This window comes from Grus americana, chromosome 3 (assembly GCF_028858705.1).
Source record: "Grus americana isolate bGruAme1 chromosome 3, bGruAme1.mat, whole genome shotgun sequence".
Taxonomy (NCBI): Eukaryota; Metazoa; Chordata; class Aves; order Gruiformes; family Gruidae; genus Grus; species Grus americana.
Window position 1 is genome coordinate 35,388,239 of NC_072854.1, and position 19,483 is coordinate 35,407,721.

Below are 19,483 nucleotides of genomic sequence, written 5' to 3' on the forward strand. Positions count from 1 at the left end.
GGGCTCCATCACGTGTAACGGTGGCTTGGGAAGACAAATGCCATCACTCCGAACATCCCTCCCTTTCTTATTCTTCCCCCAGCTTTATATGCTGAGTATGACATCATATGGTATGGAATATCCCTTTGGTCAGTTGGGGTCAGCTGTCCTGGCTGTGTCCCCTCCCAACTCCTTGTGCACCCCCGGCCTCCTCGCTGGTGGGGTGGGGTGAGAAGCAGCAAAGGCCTTGGCTCTGTGTAAGCACTGCTCAGCAGTAACGAAAACATCCCTGTGTTATCAACACTGGTTTCAGCACAGATCCAAAACACAGCCCCATACCAGCTACTGTGAAGAAAATTAACTCTATCCCAGCCAAAACCAGGACAATGTACCTATAAAAAGGGTTGCTTCCTCCCCAAAGAATGTGTTTTTTGAAACCTGTCTCAGGGTCAAAAGGGGTTCCCTGGTGCATATTGGAAGAAAAGGTCTCTTGTCTGAGTCACAGTGGAGAAAATGGGTCCAGTTGTAGAGTTTGTTGCCAAGTTGTTGCCTTTTCCTGCCATAGTAAATGTTTGGGCATCTTACCTAAGAATACAAGTAGCAGTCTCTCAGTCATGACCCCTTTTCCTGTACCAGCCAACATGTGACACCGCACCACAGATTTGACACATTTCTTCATTGTATGAGTTATTCTTAGATAAGTTAATAAAATTATAGCTTAGTTAAACCACAGCAGGTATGCCTTTTTTCTATTCTTGCATAGTCAGGAGAAAAGGATTTTTTTACTGCCTTTTGAAGAGAGTGAGAAAAATAATGTTGGTTTCTTTTGAAATATGTTTGGTTTTTTGTTGGTTTTTTTTAAGGTGTAGGACCAGGCCAGTGACAGCATTGAACATGTAGAAATATTAACTCTTACAAAAGAGAGGGATATAATGTTGACATGGACAATTTTTTAACGCCCTGGAAGAATCTTAGAAACAGTCATCAGTATGTTAGAATGCTTTGATGGAATGGTAGTCATCGCTGTAGCTAAATTAGCTTATTCAGATTTTATGAGCATAAATTATTTGGATCGGGGCTGTCTTTTTGCTGTATATATAGTCTCAATACTGTTCCAATCTGTGGTAAGAGTTCACAGGCTGCAGTACAAGCATTAGTCATTTTTTCCTTCCCAGAGAAAAAAAGTAGGTAGTAAAAATTCCTCTTACAAGAACAGTTTCATAGATAATACAAGAAAGTTTTAAAAGCTGTAAAAATTCCTCTGTCTAATAGTTTCAAGAGCATGAATTTCTATGTCAGCCCTCAAGGGCTTTTGCATATGTATGTCAAAGGGCAAGGCAATACACTTGTAAAAAGTTGTGAAACCACCGCTGTATGCTCAAGTCTGATCTGCCTTTCTTAAAACAAATGCATTTCATTTTTCTGCCTGGATCCTGTTGTGAATGGAATTATGTGCCTTTTCATGCTTTTAGTTTTGACATGTGGTGAAACATGGATGAAAAGCTTAAAAAAAACCCAACCCAACAATATAAGCGATTATCCCATAAAGACCTACGATTGTACCATGGAAACATTTAGGCGCCTTTTGGGAATTCGATGACTAAATTCAGCTGAGACCCAGAGTAAAAATGAAACAATTTGTGCCTGACCTTTTTTCCCCCGTGTTCCTTGTGTTAGAGTTAGAACTTGCTATGTATAGGAAATTGATTAAATCAACAATTCAGATATGTAAAATTAATTTGCAATAACTTTGTATTTTATGTTAACAGCTTTCTCTAGATACAGTTATACAGAATCAGATCAGTAGCATTTTAAACTTGCAATGTTCAGTTCTGATATGAGGTTATATATTCAATTTTTGTAAACATATTTTGTTTTATTAATAGATTTGATTGAAGCAAAATTAATAGGTGTACTGGATATTTTGGATGAAGAAAATCGTCTTCCCCAACCAAGCGACCAGCATTTTACTTCAGTTGTGCACCAAAAACACAAGGACCATTTCAGACTCTCTGTAGGTTTATTTTTGCTGTCTGTCTTGTTTTAATAAAACAGTTCTTGGAACAGCTGATAGTAACACTTCAGTTTAATGAAAACCTTTCCTAAGAAATCTCATACCACACCAGTCTGCACAATCCATATTCTTTTGTTAAGGACAAGTTTGGTTATTAGGTTTGTTGAAAAGTTCACTAACTGCTTAAGTCTTCTAGCAATTCTAATATCCTGCTGAAACTAGAGCCACATTCTTTACTTACACTTGAAGTTTGTTAACATGTAATGTATGAAAAGGAAATAGAAACACATTTTAATTTATATTATTTCATATCACTTGAGCTATTTTGTTGTATCTTCCAAAAATTGCTTGCTTTGGAGAATATCAGATTCACATAGTGTCTCTAGCTAGCACTTCAGAGATGAAACTAGGGAACACACAAGGAAAACCTTTTTGTTGTTGTTAATTCTTTAACATACAGCACTTTGTGGAAGATTAATGCAAATTAATGCAATTTTTGTCCATGACTTAAACACTGGAACAGGTTGCCCAGAGAGGTGGTAGATGCCCCATCACTGGAAACATTCAAGGCCAGGCTGGACAGGGTTCTGAGCAACGTGATGTAGTGAAAGGTGTCCCTGCTCATTGCAGGGGGGTTGGACTAGATGACCTTTCATGGTATCTTCCAACCCAAACCATTCTATGATTCTATGACTTCTTCTGAAAGGGGGGGGGGAAGTTCCCTGCTGAAAAAAATGCAAGCAAAGGGAACCACATAAAGTTGTCATTCATTTACTTTTCATTGTTTCCACTTAATCTTGCTTAACTGGATTGCTGTGCAATGAAACATTTCTTTTGCTATGTGTATGACGAACTAGGTGGTTGCCTTTTAAAATATACCATCTAAAAACATATTTTAAGCTTCTATCTAATCCTCTTCAGCTGATAAGGCTATTCATCAGCTGTGGAATGAATGGTATAGAAACCGTTGATTAAAGGCAAAAAAGTAAATCAACTAGCTGGTGTTAGCAGTCCTGGTGACTTTTATTTTGAATGTGAGGTATCTAAGGGTGTGAATGAGAATGAAAATAAGGTTTTAGAATATCTTGGTTTGAATGGGAATGGTAGTGGTCATCACAACTGTACTGCAGGAAATGTCATTTTTAACACCTAGTACTCCTGGTAGAATCATGGTGGTGTTTTAATAATAAACTTTTTCTCACTCTCCAATGTAATTCTTCTTTGCAATTCAAATTTTTAATTCCAGATTCCTAGAAAGTCTAAATTGGCTGTTCACAGAAACATCAGAGATGATGAAGGCTTTATTATCCGACATTTTGCAGGAGCAGTATGCTACGAGACGGTAATTTTACTTTCGCAAAACTATTTTTGTTACACTTTGTAGTACTTTTATATTTTTCAATGTATATAGGTTAAATTACAGAATTTCCTTGCATCAGAAGAAAAATTCAAAAGTTGATGTATCTTAGCTTTGAAACTAATTTTGTGAGTATGTGACAGAATTGAGAGTTTCTTTTAACTTCTCAGATTACAGACTGTTTTGGTGACATATTTTGTTTACGAGTTTGATACAAATCTGTAGGTAATGGTGTCAATATTAAATATATTGATTCATGATCAACTGCAGGTCTTATATCAACAGAATTTTGGGGAGAAGAATATACTACGTGATATAAAAGTATTGTTAAGCATGCTTCTGAAAAGTTACTCTTATCCCCGTATGCAATCACTGTTTATGTTATATTAAAAATTACATTTTATACTTTTTGTTTTCCATTTCTACTGGAAATAGAATCATTCATGTAAGAATACAAAATACCTGACATTGCTACGCTCAAAATACGTTCCAGATTCTTGTACTTTTTTGACTATTCATCATACAAAAACATTTAAACACCTGAAGCCAATATCTAAAACATATTTTAAAAAAAAAATAGGAGTTTAGGATAAATGAAAAATCTAGAATGCCTTGCTGTTCTGGTCTGTAACTCCAATGTGTAAAAGGGAAGCTACTTCCAAAGATGTTTTTTTTGACATTTGAAAATGTGTAGTTTAAGGGCTTGTTCTTATTTACTTCAAAATATTCCAAGAATGATAATGATTGCTGTGCTGGTTTGAAATAGACACATTCTGTAGGTCATTTTACAAATAAGAAAATTGAACACTCTGTGTTACCTACCTGATTTTTTGAAGTCACTCAGTGAGTCAATATCAAAATAATAAAATTGGAACACGTTTGTTCCAAGTGCTCTGTGTTTAACTGTGTTCCTCATCATGATATATTAAGAGAGTCTTCAGGAACAGAGGAGCTAGGTATGAGCACCAAAGCTCTGCTGTCAGAGCTAATCAGATAAGAGGTAGTTTTTTGTTCAGAACCTATGCCAACATGCTTGATTTAATTTGTCCTCTCCCTCAGAGGGTCTTTCTTAGCTTGGGCCTTAAAACCTTTGGACAATAGCTGCCTTGTACCTCACCTGTTATGTGTTTCTCTTGCTCGCTGCACTTGTGGCAGTTCTCACAATCATTCGTGATGAGGGTGCTCCTCTGGCTGCATTCATATTCCAGTCTTGTGTTTTCATACTCCAAGGGAATTTTGGAGGCCTGTGTTTGTCCTTTGATTCTCATCACTGTTAAATCCTTTTATGGGATATCTGGCAACTTCATATTTTCTTCAAATTCGTCTTGGCCTCTCCTGTGCATAAATATCAAAGTCACTATTAAAGTTGCACCAAAATCTATTGAGAATTTTGTTAGAGTAAAATTGGGTACTAGCGTCTTGATCTCTGAATTTCAGTGTAATGTATTGTTCTTAACTTCTGAAAGTTAGCGAGCCAATTTAAATAAACCAGAGGGGTAAGGTTTGTAGGAAGGCACAATATCTTTTATTAAATCAGCTGTTCTTAAATAGTCATAGTACTACTAATACAACCATTTTTTCATTTCATTTTCCAAACTCTGTGGATGCACCAATTAAAGTGTGCATGTTAATTCCCATTTCACAACAGACCTTAAGTGATATTTCAAGCAGTGAAGAATTAAGCTTCTTAGAACTCCTAAGTGATGATGTGCTGCATGCTGGAAATGGAAACAAGGAGGATAATCATTGACAAAAACGCAGCTAATCTCTTAAAAGGCACTAAACCTTACTTTGGGTTTCATGATTCCAACAACATCCTTCAAATTTAAGCGTATCTTTTCTCTCTGTCATTAGTGTTTCGTGTGTCCAGTTGAAAAGCTGTTTGAAATAATGTATGAATATTTACGCCACGTATTCTTGCTGATTTTTGAATTAAGTATATAACTTTGTTTTCTTTAATTTTGTTTAAGACTTAAGTAAATGAGTCAGTGAAACAAATGTGCTATTATTTCTTGGGTTGTCTTTTCAGATGCAATTTGTGGAAAAAAACAACGATGCTTTGCACATGTCCCTTGAATCTCTTATATGTGAATCCAAGGACAAGTTTGTTCGACAGCTATTTGAGTCTAACACAAACAACAACAAGGATTCCAAACAAAAAGCTGGGAAACTTAGTTTCATCAGTGTGGGAAACAAATTCAAGGTAACATAATATAGCAAAGAATCTTATCTTGTAATATGTGCCACTTTTAAGTTACCTGAAATATGTAGAATCTAAGTTTGGGAGAACTAGTGGTAACTTGAGATTCATACAAAGAAAATTTTGTTAAAAAGACTTTTTTTTCCTATTGAATTATAAGAAACCAGTATATTCAAGCTGTGCCCTACACGTTTCTGTCAAAAAGATGTTTCATAATAGTCCTTACAGGGATTATACAGTAATTTTTAAGTCAGAATTTTGCGAAACCACATGGAAGTCTTTATTCGAAGGGCTTAAAGACTTGAGATCTAAATTTGGAGTCTATGGACTTTAAGGAGTTCTAAATGTGACAAAAGGTGTTCTTCCATCCTATCTTAATTGTGCATTCTAGAAGATGTATCAATTGGCTACAGTTTGCCATTCTCAAAATTCAGTATCTAACCTAACCGCTGTTTTTCCTCTTCTAAAATATAAAGATAGTCATGGCTTTCACAGAAAGATGTTCATTGTGCTGAATGTTTCCTTTCGCAATACCTGAATCTGATGCTTCTCCTCATTTTCTCCTTTCTTCTGCTTGTTGTAAAGCTGACCTTCAAACCTTGTCTTCTCCAAATGTTTTCTGCATCCTTTTCTCATTCAGCAGTTTTATTTTAGCTGGACTATTCCAGCTCAGGATGGCTAGAAAGAGAACTATAGGGGAATTAAGAGATGAAAAGCAGGCACAACCATGGGCTGCAGGTAAAATTTTCAATCTCATGGATTTACTGTTGGGAGAGCTGCTGCAATTTCAGCAAGAGCTCTTCTCAACGCATCTGGGCCAGATCCAATGAAGGATTTGTATGCCTTCAAGTCAAGTGCTGCAACATTTTTGGTATGCTACCTTACTTAGGGCATGTAAAACCCCACATCATGTTCCTACCTAGACTACTTAGGCAGTCCCTGGGGAAAGCAGGTATCTTAGACAATCCAAAAACCTTCTAGAGTGGGACACTGCCAATAGCAGAAGAGTGTTTCTGCTCCATGTCAAGGTTAAATGCTGAATCAGGACTGCAAGATAAATTCCTTTTTGCATAATTGTATCTTGTGACTAGTGTTTAGAACTGTTCTCTAAAACTGCGGGGGCTGAAGAACAGGAAGGATATGGTAGCAGCACTTGCTTTTCATGTAGCAACAGTATTCTGCTTCAGGTCTATAGTGTATTCAATGTTTTTTGTCTACTGTATTTTCTGTAGCACCAAGTTATTGGTCAATCTGACATAGGGGATTTTCCTTATACCCTTGTGGAAATGGGTTGTTATATAGCCAGAAATTGAATTTTGATGGGGCCAGGAAGAGTAGGAGACAGAGCCTGACTTGTAAGGTAGTGGTTTTGGTACTTAACTGGGAATTGGGCAGCCTGGTCTCTTGAGTTTTGCTCTGATGATTATTTCTTCCTCCTTCTTGTTATATAGTGGTTGTAGAACTAAACTGTAGCAATTGGTTTAATATAAAATGCATGATCAGACTGAAAAATGGAATTACATACAGATAAGCCATCTCCTGAGCAAGCCCTGCGACCATTAGTCTGTTGTAGGTGAAGCTAGCATCCATTGGGTTTTTTATAACTGCATTTTCAAAGTGAAAACAACTGTGGGATCTTTGAGATAATTTGCACTTCCATCTGGGTTCTCGATTCTTCTTGGATTTAGCACTCCACATCCAGTTGATGTGGACATGTGAATGATACCATTATTCAAGGAGGGCTGAAGTAAAAAGGGAGGCAATTTTTAAGTTAAGCAGCAATTGAGTGGGGAACTTTTTGGATTGCCTTTTGGACTTTGGTGTTCACCTCTGCACCTAGAACATGATTTAAGTCCTCTTTGGATCTGGCCCATCAATCTATAATTTTTTCAATGTTTTCAAGTTTCATGGCATTTTGAATGTATGTGTTACTTCCAGTAATTCATTTAGTGTTACCTTCCCAGACACAACATGTGCTGCTGATGAACACTAATAGCCTTGAAAATTTCACTTCAGATGTCATCAAAATAAGTTCTATTATCTTAGTAGAAATTTCATCTCTCTAAGAATAAGAATTCTTAGTGTGTCAGTATGTAAGTCTTGAATTCTTCTAATTACATGAATTATTAGATGATGTTGCAGGGACTTTTCTTTATGAAATCCTTCACACATCCCTTCCTTATAAGTAATTAAAATTAATTCACATAAACCAGTTGAGGAAATAATGATTAATTAGTTCATCAGATCTACTCAAGAATCTTTGGGATAATTTTACCTTAATACGGTAATGATGGATTAATTCATCATAATTGAAAGAGCAGTAGTTTTAGCAATATGCTTTATTCATATGATCATTTCATTAGTGAAATTTACCTGAGAATGGCTCTGGCTTATTTCTTGTCAAATCACAAAGTATAAGGAAGGGGTATTTTTCCTGTAGCGGAAACATATTTTGTTAACGAAAATTATTAGGCTGTCCACTCTGAAATTAAGCATTTCTAACTTAAGAAAACACAAAGATTATATTCAAGTAGATATAAAGAGTATGTGTAAGTGAGAACTGAGCAGGAGGTTATTAGTGTTTGTCATGCCTCTTGTGACACTCCTTCTCTCTTTCTAACCATATCCATGATAAGTTAAAAAAAAATAAATACCCAAACCAATTTAATCCACGGAAGGACAACTGGCAGCTGTAGATGATGCATATTGCCCATGCGTGTCTGGTTTCTTGGATTCAAGGTAATTGAAAGATCTGGTTAAAAAAACAATAGTCAAAAGTCAGATCCTTTCAATTTTGGTCCCTGTACAGAAAATGAGGAATATGTTAAGACATACAGAATTTTGTCTTGGTTCAGTCTATATGCTTAATGCTTGCTAATAAACTGGAAAGGCTGGCACAGCAGTAATCTATGTGGTAAAACAGACACATTTTTAAAGGAAAAGTATAACTGTTTTCCTGATGTGGTTCCGGAATATTTTAAATCCCTACCAATTACATTCAGTAGCAACTGTAACTCATTTTCCTTGATAGCCTGAAGTCTCTGGTGATCCTGTAGGCTTGACCCCAATTAATCATACAGCTGTGGTCTTTTCTCATCATAGTATGTTTAAATCGAGCCTCAGTAAATGTGATTTAAAAATTACAGTCTGTTGTCATCAACAGAGAATTAAAAATTTGGAAGTTTGGAATGAAAAATAGATTATGCAAGTTCATTTACCAAAATGTTGATTTAGTTTCAAAAAAACCCAAGAAAACCCTGAGCATATGTGTTTTCTGTGTCAATTATTTAACATACAAATATATACTTATTATAGATTAAATTAGGCCTTTCACAAATATTCAGTCTATTTCTTTTAATTATTACTGATCAGTCTCATTTTCTTCATAATTTTATTACGTAGCCATTATTTCCTTTATTTTCCCAAATGGACTTGCACTTTTTTTTTATAACTACGTTGTAGTAACTAGTCCATACAGTATTGTTGCACAATGAAACAAAAGCAATTTCCTCAGGACCATTCATGCACACTTGCATGATTTCGTGTGTTAAAATTTGTGAATGTTTGATTTATCAGTTCTGTCTGATTTACTAACAATGAACATGCATGCAGTAATGCTATACCACTATTCTGTGTGCACATTTCTGTAGTTGTCATGGTAAGACTCTTGAAATACCTGTTTTCTTTTACAGACTCAGTTAAATTTGCTTCTGGAGAAGCTTCACAGTACTGTAAGTATATATACCGATGCAGGTTCATAATTTTCTGACGTAAGTCATAACCAATTATCTCAACAACATGGCTTATAGTAAATGTGATAAATAATTGTTTTAGAGTTTGCAGTTATGTAGCACTTTTGAAACATCTCGCTGTGCAGGTGATTATTGACTTACTGTAAAAAGCCCCACTACCTTTAAAAAAGTTGTTGTAGAATGCAAGTTCTGCACAATTTGCAGCCCAGACAGATGTCATATTTATTCAGTCTCCTTTTTTGTCACTTTTACTTCCCACTGTTCACTGGTTATTATTGATGACTAGTTTGCAGAAGATTTAGAGGTGTTATTTAGAAGTAAGGCAGATGATAATTTATTAAATTCTGTTTTCAGATTCAGTAATGCTGTTAAAATATTTAATTTCACTTTTGTGATAGGCTGTAAATGCACAAATGGTCAAAGAACCTGATTCCCCTAATGAGTATTTACTAATTTAGCTGATGTAATTTCATAGAATCATAGAATGGTTTGGGTTGTAAGGTACCATGAAAGGTCATCTAGTCCAACCCCCCCGCAGGGACACCTTTCACTAGATCAGGTTGCTCAGAGCCCCGTCCAGCCTGACCTTGAATGTTTCCAGTGATGGGGCATCTACCACCTCTCTGGGCAACCTGTTGCAGTGTTTCACCACCCTCATTGTAAAGAATTTCTTGCTTATATCTAGTCTAAACCTACCCTCTTTTAGTTTAAAACCATTACCCTTTGTGCTATTGCAACAGGCCCTACTAAAAAGGTTATCCCCATCTTTCTTATAAGCCCCCTTCAGGTACTGGAAGGCCTCAATAAGGTCTCCCTGGAGCATGAAATAGGCATTGAGGCATTTAGGTGATGTGACTGTAGATGATGAGGGTAGTAGAAGCTAAACTACTAAATCATAATTACATTTTAGTAATATTAAGAAGAACAGTTGAGTTGAAAATGCAAAAGTTGAGGATCCAATTAATAGCTTGAGCATTGAGATCAGTTACATCAAGACTAAGACTAGAGTGCAAAATTGATATATGAGAGACTTTTTCTCTCATATATGATCAGCATTTCTCTTTTAGAATACTATTATTTTGTATCTCCCCCCACCCCTAACCCCCCCATAATTCTTAAATGCCTGTTATTTCAGGAGGTTTAAAAATGTGTAGATTCTACTAAGTTCTTGTTTTGGTCATAGGGGTCTAGCTTTATTCGCTGTATCAAACCTAATTTAAAGATGACAAATCACCATTTTGAAGGTGGACAGATCCTTTCTCAGCTTCAGTGTTCAGGTAGTGTATGCCTCTGATATTTTTACCTCTGTTTATTACTTTGGGTATTATAGATTAACCGAAGTTTGAAATATGTTAGATGGAAGCAATATTTCCTTGCCTGAACTGTTGCTTTCTAGAAGGTAGTTTATTTATGCCTCATAAAGTTATTTAGATTCTTAGTAACTTAGCTCTCATTTTAGTCAGTAGAACCCTAGAAATAATTCATCTGAACAGCCGTAAGGTATCCTCTTTGCAAGAAGAGTTGATGTAATTTCCGTTGACTTTTTTTCCATTGATGATAATGAGAGTTCAGACACCAGGTGCATATGTAAGAAGCCATGGAGCCATATATTGGTACATAAATTTAGATTTCCTGATCTGGAGCTGAATCTCATCTCTTTGTGTTGCCCATAAAGTTAACAGAGCAGCAGTTCAGTCCAGAACAATAGAATTCCCTTAAATTACTGTAGCAGTTGAATCATGGAATGGTTTGGGTTAGAAGGGACCTTAAAGGTCATCTAGTTCCAACCCCCCTGCCATGGCCAGGGACACCTCCACTAGACCAGGTTGCCCAAAACCCCTTCCAACCTGACCTTGAACGCTTCCAGGGATGGGGCATCCGCAGCTTCTCTGGGCAACCTGTTCCAGTGTTTCACCACCCTTACAGTGAAGAATTTCTTGCTTATATCTAGTCTAAATCTACCCTCTTTTAGTTTAAAACCATTACCCTTTGTGCTATTGCAACAGGCCCTACTAAAAAGGTTATCCCCATCTTTCTTATAAGCCCCCTTCAGGTACTGGAAAGCCTCAATAAGGTCTCCCTGGAGCCTTCTCTTCTCCAGGCTGAACAACCCCAACTCTCTCAGCCTGTCTGCATAGGAGAGGTGCTCCAGCCCTCTGATCAACTTCGTGGCCCTCCTCTGGACTCGCTCCAACAGCTCCCTGTCCTTTTTATGTTGGGGGCTCCAGAGCTGGATGCAGTACTCCAGCTGGAGTCTCACGAGAGTGGAGTAGCGGCGAAGTGTTAGAAACTCCTGTGTGCATTTAGAGGCAGTCAGTGTTAGCTGAGATATCTAATAATTGAAACACACCCATTTTCTGTGATTTTATGTTTCTATGAATCTAGGAATGGTGTCTGTTCTGGATTTGATGCAAGGTGGTTTCCCTTCACGAGCTTCATTTCATGAACTATATAATATGTACAAGAAATATTTGCCTGACAAATTGGCTCGACTGGATCCTCGGCTTTTTTGCAAGGTAAGAAAGAAATTAATTCATCTTCTGTATCATCCAGGACAGAAATTGTATTGTGGGAGGGATTGTGTTTTGAACTTTTTTTTTGTTCTTTTCTTTTGAAGGAGGCAGAATATAATCCTAGCTGTTTTCTGTCTTTCAGGCACTATTTAAAGCCTTGGGACTGAATGAAAATGATTACAAATTTGGGTTAACCAAGGTGTTTTTTAGACCTGGCAAGGTAATGTTTCTCTTGGAGTTCATGAATTATTTTAGAATAATTTTAGTTGGAAGGGACCACTGAAGTTGACATTGTTCAACACATTGCTAGAAGCATGGCCAACTTAAATAAGGTTGCCCAGGGTTTTTTGTAAATATTGTTCATTTTCTATGGAAAAAAAAAACCAACCTGATATAATTGGTTTTATAGTCTTGTTGCTAATGCTGCTGTATTCCTAATGCAGTATTCCCAGATGTTCTACCAGTCACTTAAGGCTTTTGTTGACTATAAAAAAGAGCAAGTCAAAGCAAAGGAAAAATATTTTCTAGTAAAATCTATTTAGAGCTGAAATCTCATTCTGTGATTCTGAGCATTGCTGCTGCTGCTATGCAGAGAAAGGAGGTGAAGTAGGGAGCTGTTGTGACTAGAAAAGAAAGTTGTTGTAGTCCACAAGAATGTTCTTATTGTCATAATTACTGAAAAGTGTACGTGCAGGATTTTCAGAAAAGGTTGCATCTAGTTGGACTCTTATACAAAGGTTAAAATTGAGAAGTGGTTTTGGGGCTTTATTTTTTCCCAGATACAGAATTAGAGGTGTCCTGAAGTTGTGGAATGCCAGAGCAGGTGTTCAGGATGTAGAGAAAAATTAATTTTTAAAAATGTTGGCAATAAATATTTTTAGTGATTAACAAATAGATTATTCAAAATGCTATGTTGCACATAAATGAAACAAACAAAAAGCCCTAGTAGTCATTTCTGTTATCATTAAAGAATAAAGTGATGCCAGACATACCTGCTCATTTGAATTAATTGAAAGCTGATATAATGATGACATACAGTTTGCATTAAAAAATATTTTACCTTTTTAACTCAACATGCTCTTAAATAATCATGTCTAACACTCTTTGTTCTCCTAATTTGTAAAACTTTTTTTTTATATATTTAGTTTGCAGAGTTTGATCAGATAATGAAATCCGATCCGGATCACTTAGCAGAGCTAGTTAAACGAGTGAATCGCTGGCTTATCTGCAGTCGTTGGAAAAAGGTTCAATGGTGTTCTCTCTCAGTGATTAAATGTATGTATTTCATGTTTTATTAAATCAAAATGTTTGCTAAAAATATAGCAAAGCAAAGCAATTATCACCTCGAAATGTGGCTAAGAACATCTATAGCAGATGGTTACGTACTAAAGTCTGAGTAATTGCTTTCAAGATTGGTGAGATTTATACATATAGGAAGGCTTAGAGCAGAGGTTTTTCGAAGTGGGACATACAGCCCACCACAAATCTCCCGTGCCCAGTCTGCTTGGGTGTTACTGAAGCCTAGGTAGACACTTGCACAGAAATAAGTAGCTATTACAAGTCTTCCAGGGAGAGGCTTCTACATCAGCAGGAAAGAACAGTAGTTCAACTCTCTGCTGACATCATAGAGTTGTTTAGTTCTGGGAAGTGCCTGCACAAAGGTTGTCATCTCCAGACAGAAACCGAGTGTTTGAAAGCACTGACTTGAATTCCGGGGCACACATCTCCACTCCAGCAGTTACTGCTGGGCAGCAAATAAGTGCCTGTCGCTATTGATACGCAGTTTGTAAGTGCTTGGCCTGCCCAGTTCACTGTGCAGAGTAGGAATGAGGCGGTGTGGAATGGAGATTGGTGCTTGTGGGGTGCTTCAGTAAAGATGTCTGGAAGATGGGGAAAGGGCTGATGCAGGATGTCAGGGATCTGTAACACAGAGGGTACAAAGTATACATTAAGATTGGGAAGAAAAGCATAAAGACCTCACGCCTCATGTGCGTTTTGAACAGCACAGTTGTAACATCTACAACGGTCATTGGTTGGGAACTATTTGTTGCTGTTTATACTGGAGCAAATAGAATTTGTGAATTCTTATCATACAGGTTTCAGACATCAGAAATTGTAACACTAAAATCATGTTTCTGACCTAGAAATTTATGCTGTTTAGTCTATTTTTCAGAAAGATAGGACAGAAAGTCCGTCACCATGTCCAAAAAGTAGAAACCCAGGGAAATAATCTGGTTTGATGTGCCTTACCTTTTTTCAGTGTTTTATGGGAAATTAGAGGCTAACTTTCTCCCCAGAATAGAGCTCAGATAGATACACAAAAAGTAAAGTGCATCTTTGTGATCACCTTAGTCCGGTAGTTAAATATCACTGTGTTCACAAACCATGTGCTCAGCTGATGACTAAAGGCAGCATGGATCATTAGGTGTCTATGCTTCCTCCCGTAGATACATAAAAACTGCATTTATTCTTGCATTTCTGAGCTGCTCAGCACTCCTGCTCGTGCCTGTGCCTTAACATTATTCTCTGTTTAACTTGCCTCCTGGTCCCAGTCGTATAGATGAAGACTGTATTAGAAGAACAGCAGCTAGAGGTTTTTTCTTCATGTTCTTTCATTTCAGTATTGCAGAGAAACACTCAACAAAGTTGCAGCCACTTTATTATGTCTAGCAGATGTTGGCTATTTGATTACCCTTCAGTGCAGGACTTAGACTTCCAGCTGAGCGTTTCCTGCTCGCTAGGTCCAGTGATTTTTCACTGAGGTTACTGATGTCAGTGAATCTGGAGGCTGGGGGAGTGTGCACACGCTTAAATCTTCCTGTTTGTTTTGGGTGGGATCCTCTACACCCAGCTCAGGATTGTGAATTCTTTTGTCTGCTGTGTCATAAGTGTTGTGGTTCCTGTATGGACCTAGCTCTGAAGCATGTAGTCTATACACAGTTTTGAGCCATCAAGTGTGTGAGTAATATAGGAGTTGCGTTAAATTGTATAAACTGTTGAGACTCAGTATCTTCTGTGTGTTTACAGTGAAAAATAAGATAAAATATCGAGCTAGTGCCTGCATTAAAATACAAAAGACTGTTCGTATGTGGCTTTGCAAGAGAAAGCACAAACCACGGTAAGAGGATATTCCTTAGTTGAAGAAAATGGATTTTTAATAATATTTTCTTGTGAATGTAAAGAGGAGATTTACTATGCTTAACTAAATATATCTGAAGTCCTAGAATGATGCGAAGTACAGCTGAAAGAGACTTTGAGAGTTGTCGTGTTCCTCCTCTCTTCCTGAGGATGAATAGACTAAATCTGAACCTTTCCTAAGAGATGTTTGTTTAGTTCTGTGTTCATGAAACCTTCAGTGATAGCCTAGTTATTAGAAATCCTTAGTTAAGTCTCTCTAAATGAAATCTAAGCTCGTTAATTTTTGTCCTTTGCTCATTCACACCTTCCTTTATAGGCCCCCTTTCATTTTTATCTTAAAAATAATTATCTTCTGTCTGTCTTGTCTCCTCTTGAAATTAAGTAATTCCATTAGCTTTAATCTGACTGCATGGAATACTGACAGAAAAACTACTTCTGTCATTAAGCTCTGTGGACACCTTTTTATTCTTTGATAGAGATGAAACTTTCTGTTTGATAGTGGGATTCTTATAAAATGTTTTCTCTTACATCCCTTTATTGTTATGTTTCATTTTGTACCTTGGCATTTCTGACCACCTCCCTATATTTTTAAGCTGTTCTATACTCATCTTTTATGATTTAGTTTCTACTTTCTGTATGTTGTTTTCCTGAATCCCAGTTCAGTGATTTCTTTCTAGGAAGACTGTATCCACAGAGTGTAACTTCTGTGTGTGGCCTCCAGTATTGGTTCTTTAAAAAGTTTCAAGTTTTCCTGGATTTCTCCCCAGACTTCCCCCTGCCCGTGGAGTCTAATGACTGGGTTTCCTGCTGCGTAGTTAAATTTTATCTGATTCAGTCCCATTATTGCTCTTGAAGTGGCATGACTCAACCTTTATCCAATCCAGTCAAAATGCTCTAGTGGATACTAATGATTTGTTACTGAAACAAACCAACCAACCCCCCACCCCCACCCCCCCCAAACCCCACATTAATTCTCAAAATAAAAATTCATTTTTCCATTTTGAGTCACCATCTGCTAATTAGTTGTAATTATTGCTTGGGAAAGGTTCCATTGCTTAGTTACTTCATGTGATAATGTTTGAATTTCAAAAAAAGAGAGAGAGTTTTATCAGAAGGCATAAGTTGTCTCTCGTATCTACCTCTTTAATGTGAGTGATTAGTAGTAGTTTTAAAAATCACCTTGTAAAACATCTCAAGATACAAATAAACTTTCTTACCTTCATAGCATTGATGGCCTGATAAAAGTGCGTACACTGAAGAAGAGACTTGATAAATTTAATGAAGTAGTAAGTGCTCTGAAGGAGGGGAAGGCAGAAACAAGCAAGCAGGTCAAGGAGCTGGAGTATTCTATTGATGCTTCAATGACCAAAATTAAGGTATGATAATCAGAGAAATAGTTTCTTATTACTGGAATCTTTTAAAAAAATCTAAAGTAGAAGACCAATATATTTTGCTTAATAGAAAAGACATTTTACTATAGAGGTCTTAATTTTCATATGCACTGGGTAAGTCACATTTAAAATCATTTGTGAATATAATTTAAGTGAATCCTGAAAATGGGCGCATAATCTAGACTTTGGTATAATTATCTGTTTTTCAAAATTGGCGCTGGAGATTTTAAAGCAAAAATGCATGTTGATATTGTGAGACGAGTGTTGATAATTTGCCTGTTGCTTTATTATTGGAATAATGCATATTAGCAATGTTTAAAATAAATCGGGGCTGAAACATACAAGCATTTATCACAGAGTGAAGAGATTTATATTCCAGTTATGAATTTTTTTCAGACTTGGTAGTAAAGAGAATTCACCTTGCTGACAATGCTTTTAGGGTCTATAGTTCTCAGTTTCTTACCACAAAAGCACACAGACAAAATGAAAGCATATTGGCATTTATTAATGTTAGAAAAAAATTGATGTGTCAATTTTTTTTTTTATCCAATGTTACAGCTTTCTTAGTGTCACATATCAAGATTTTTCTATTTAAAATCACGGTTGAAAAGGCGATAGAGTTAACCTGTCAACTTATAGTTCTCTTTTCTAATAAAAATAAGATAATTTGATTATCATTATGATACACCCTCAGAAAAGGTCAGCAAACACCACATATCGTAGTTTTCTTAGTAGACATCAATGTGAAATGTAAAATGAAATTAAATTGTAGCTGTCAATGAGGTTTGAAAACATGTAGCAAAAGCTATTGTTTTAACTATTTTCAACCTGTTATTTGCCAGTAATACCTTTTTTAAAAAGGTTAGTCACAGCACAATCCAGTGCTTTTTCTGAGTGCTAGCACACATATTAAGAGAAACTATTCTGTGCTATGACATAAAAGGCAGAGCTGTAAATAACCAGTAGAGACACAACACAACACAAAATGCTCATAGGAGGCCCTTAGTTTTCATCTTAGCAACAGAAATTAATTCTTACTGTGCTTAAAACTACAAGGTTTAAAAAATGAAGGCAGTTTTAAAGCGAAGTTGTGTTTAATTTCAGTGATAAAAGGGAGATTACGTCGTATGGTTTCATATGAGAGTAATGAATCGTCAGGATTTTAGCAAGGAGGAGAAGGATGTGCTCAAGCTCTCCCACACTGAAGTGTAATATAATTTAATTATGCTGCTCAATGCTGTCATTTCACTTAATATTTTTTTTCAATATACATTTTTAAAAGTGAAGTACAAATGTAAAAGAATATAATCTCCTCTTACTATTTCGTTTTGCAGACCACTATAATGACTAGGGAACAGATACAGAAAGAATATGATGCGCTGGTTAGAAGCTCAGAGCAGCTTCTGAGCGCACTGCAAAAGAAGAAGCAGCAAGAGGAGGAAGCAGAGAGGCTACGACGCATCCAGGAGGAAATGGAAAAAGAAAGAAAGAGACGTGAAGAGGAAGAACGAAAACGAAAGAAAGAAGAAGAGGAAAGACGTCTGTGAGTCTTGAATAAGTTGCTGGTTATAGAATGAGAAGAAAATAGGAAGGCACTTTAATGAGGTTGTTTTTAATACTCGTAATTTTAAAGAGAGACACTTGAATTGTACTCCACGTGGGCTATGCGGTTTTAAAATGTTTCCTTTGCCAGTGATTTATAAGGTAAGTGTAGTCAGAATAGAGTGTGCAAGAAATGATATGATGGAGCTGTAACTACAGGTGGACTTGGAAAGTTTCTTCTCTTTACATGTAGTGTCCTGTCATCAGGACTGTACTGACTTCTGGATTACCATTCAGTTTTATGGAAAATGCTTCCATTGTTCACTTGCATCGTAATAATGCGTTTTCATTTCCTTCTCCTCCTTTTGTCATAGGAAATCTGAAATTGAGGCAAAGAGAAAACAGGAAGAGGAAGAAAGGAAAAAGAGGGAAGAGGAAGAAAAGCGTATTCAGGTTAATGTTTTAGCTGTGTGGGGGCTTTGGGGCGGTGGTGGTTGTGGGTTTTTGTTTTTCTTTTTTTTTTAATCTTCTTCACAGCTTTGGTTCTCCACTGAGCCTAACAGCTTCATTTTATAAATGCGTGTCTTGGAGTCATTCAGCAGTGTTGCTTCAGTAGTAAAAGTAAGGCGAAAATCACGACTAGGGTATCCCAAGACAGGTCACCTATTTCTAGTCCACATGCAAGTTTAGGTCTTCTGAGTAAAGATACATTTGTTTTCAAAGGGGTTTTAAAGCTATTTCAAACTTAAAAACGCACAACACTGGAGAATCCTAGTTTAGCCTTTGAAGTTTTAGTAGATGTTCCATTTCAGGGAACTTTGGCACTCTTTTACTAGAAGTCACATCTGGACTCAGGCTGTGTCATGTACCAGCTTAACTGTAAACACTGTCAGAATATTGGTAATAGTGAGAGGATACAGGACTGTCTCCAGTAGCCCAGTTGACTACATCCATGCAGTTCAAACCCTGCTCCTCCACCTCTCCCCCTCGATTCTTGACACTTCTTACTGATCCCATCATGAACTCTCTCTCTGAGGTGGGTTTGGCTCCTATACTCTTGTTTTCCTTTTGTCTTGGAGATTGCCTGGGTCACCTGGGAGAGCAGTCTTAGAGAGAAAAAGCTTCTCTGTAGGGGCAGTTGTAGCAAGCACAGGGCCATGGTCACTGATGTTTGCAAACTCTTTTAAGCCCTGTCCATGATTAATCAGAAGCAGAATTTTTCTCCTGTATCTTGTTATCCCTGGAGTTAGCCTAGCACTGCTTATCCTCCTTGCATCTGTGTACTCTTTTCTATCACCTCACCTTTGTTCTTGATAAACAAGTCACTGGAACTAACAGAGAAATTATAGCCTAACTTTGATGAAAAATGAATCTTTCCTGTGTTATCGGGTTTGTCACTTGTATCAGAATAATAAACACTACCAGCTTGCAGAAGTTAAACATAAAAAGAGTAAGCTGCTGTTTGACTAGTCTCTAAATCATTGCTTGGAGACCATTGCAGATGTGTTTTGTGAGAAATTCATAGGATACGTTTCCATTCAGGGACAGTTTAAATGGATTAAACTTTGTCCACTGAGGAAACAAGATGGCCTGTTGC

The 19,483-nt window shown here is 36.9% G+C and overlaps 1 protein-coding gene across 8 annotated transcripts in view; it reads left to right on the forward strand.

Annotated features, from left to right (window-relative positions):
* Positions 1 to 19,483, forward strand: part of MYO6 (myosin VI) — a 112,718-nt gene that overhangs the window by 72,850 nt on the left and 20,385 nt on the right. For 7 of the 8 annotated variants that reach the window (XM_054821266.1, XM_054821267.1, XM_054821268.1 and 4 more), the window contains 12 exons: positions 1,866 to 1,993; positions 3,240 to 3,335; positions 5,380 to 5,553; positions 9,243 to 9,281; positions 10,486 to 10,579; positions 11,688 to 11,818; positions 11,958 to 12,035; positions 12,961 to 13,090; positions 14,843 to 14,933; positions 16,179 to 16,329; positions 17,679 to 17,887; positions 18,261 to 18,339. In XM_054821266.1, coding sequence (XP_054677241.1) covers positions 1,866 to 1,993; positions 3,240 to 3,335; positions 5,380 to 5,553; positions 9,243 to 9,281; positions 10,486 to 10,579; positions 11,688 to 11,818; positions 11,958 to 12,035; positions 12,961 to 13,090; positions 14,843 to 14,933; positions 16,179 to 16,329; positions 17,679 to 17,887; positions 18,261 to 18,339 — 1,400 coding nt within the window. Of the gene's footprint in view, positions 1 to 1,865; positions 1,994 to 3,239; positions 3,336 to 5,379; positions 5,554 to 6,190; positions 6,289 to 9,242; positions 9,282 to 10,485; positions 10,580 to 11,687; positions 11,819 to 11,957; positions 12,036 to 12,960; positions 13,091 to 14,842; positions 14,934 to 16,178; positions 16,330 to 17,678; positions 17,888 to 18,260; positions 18,340 to 19,483 lie in introns of those variants that run through there. The other variant, XM_054821274.1, reaches the window with a different exon arrangement.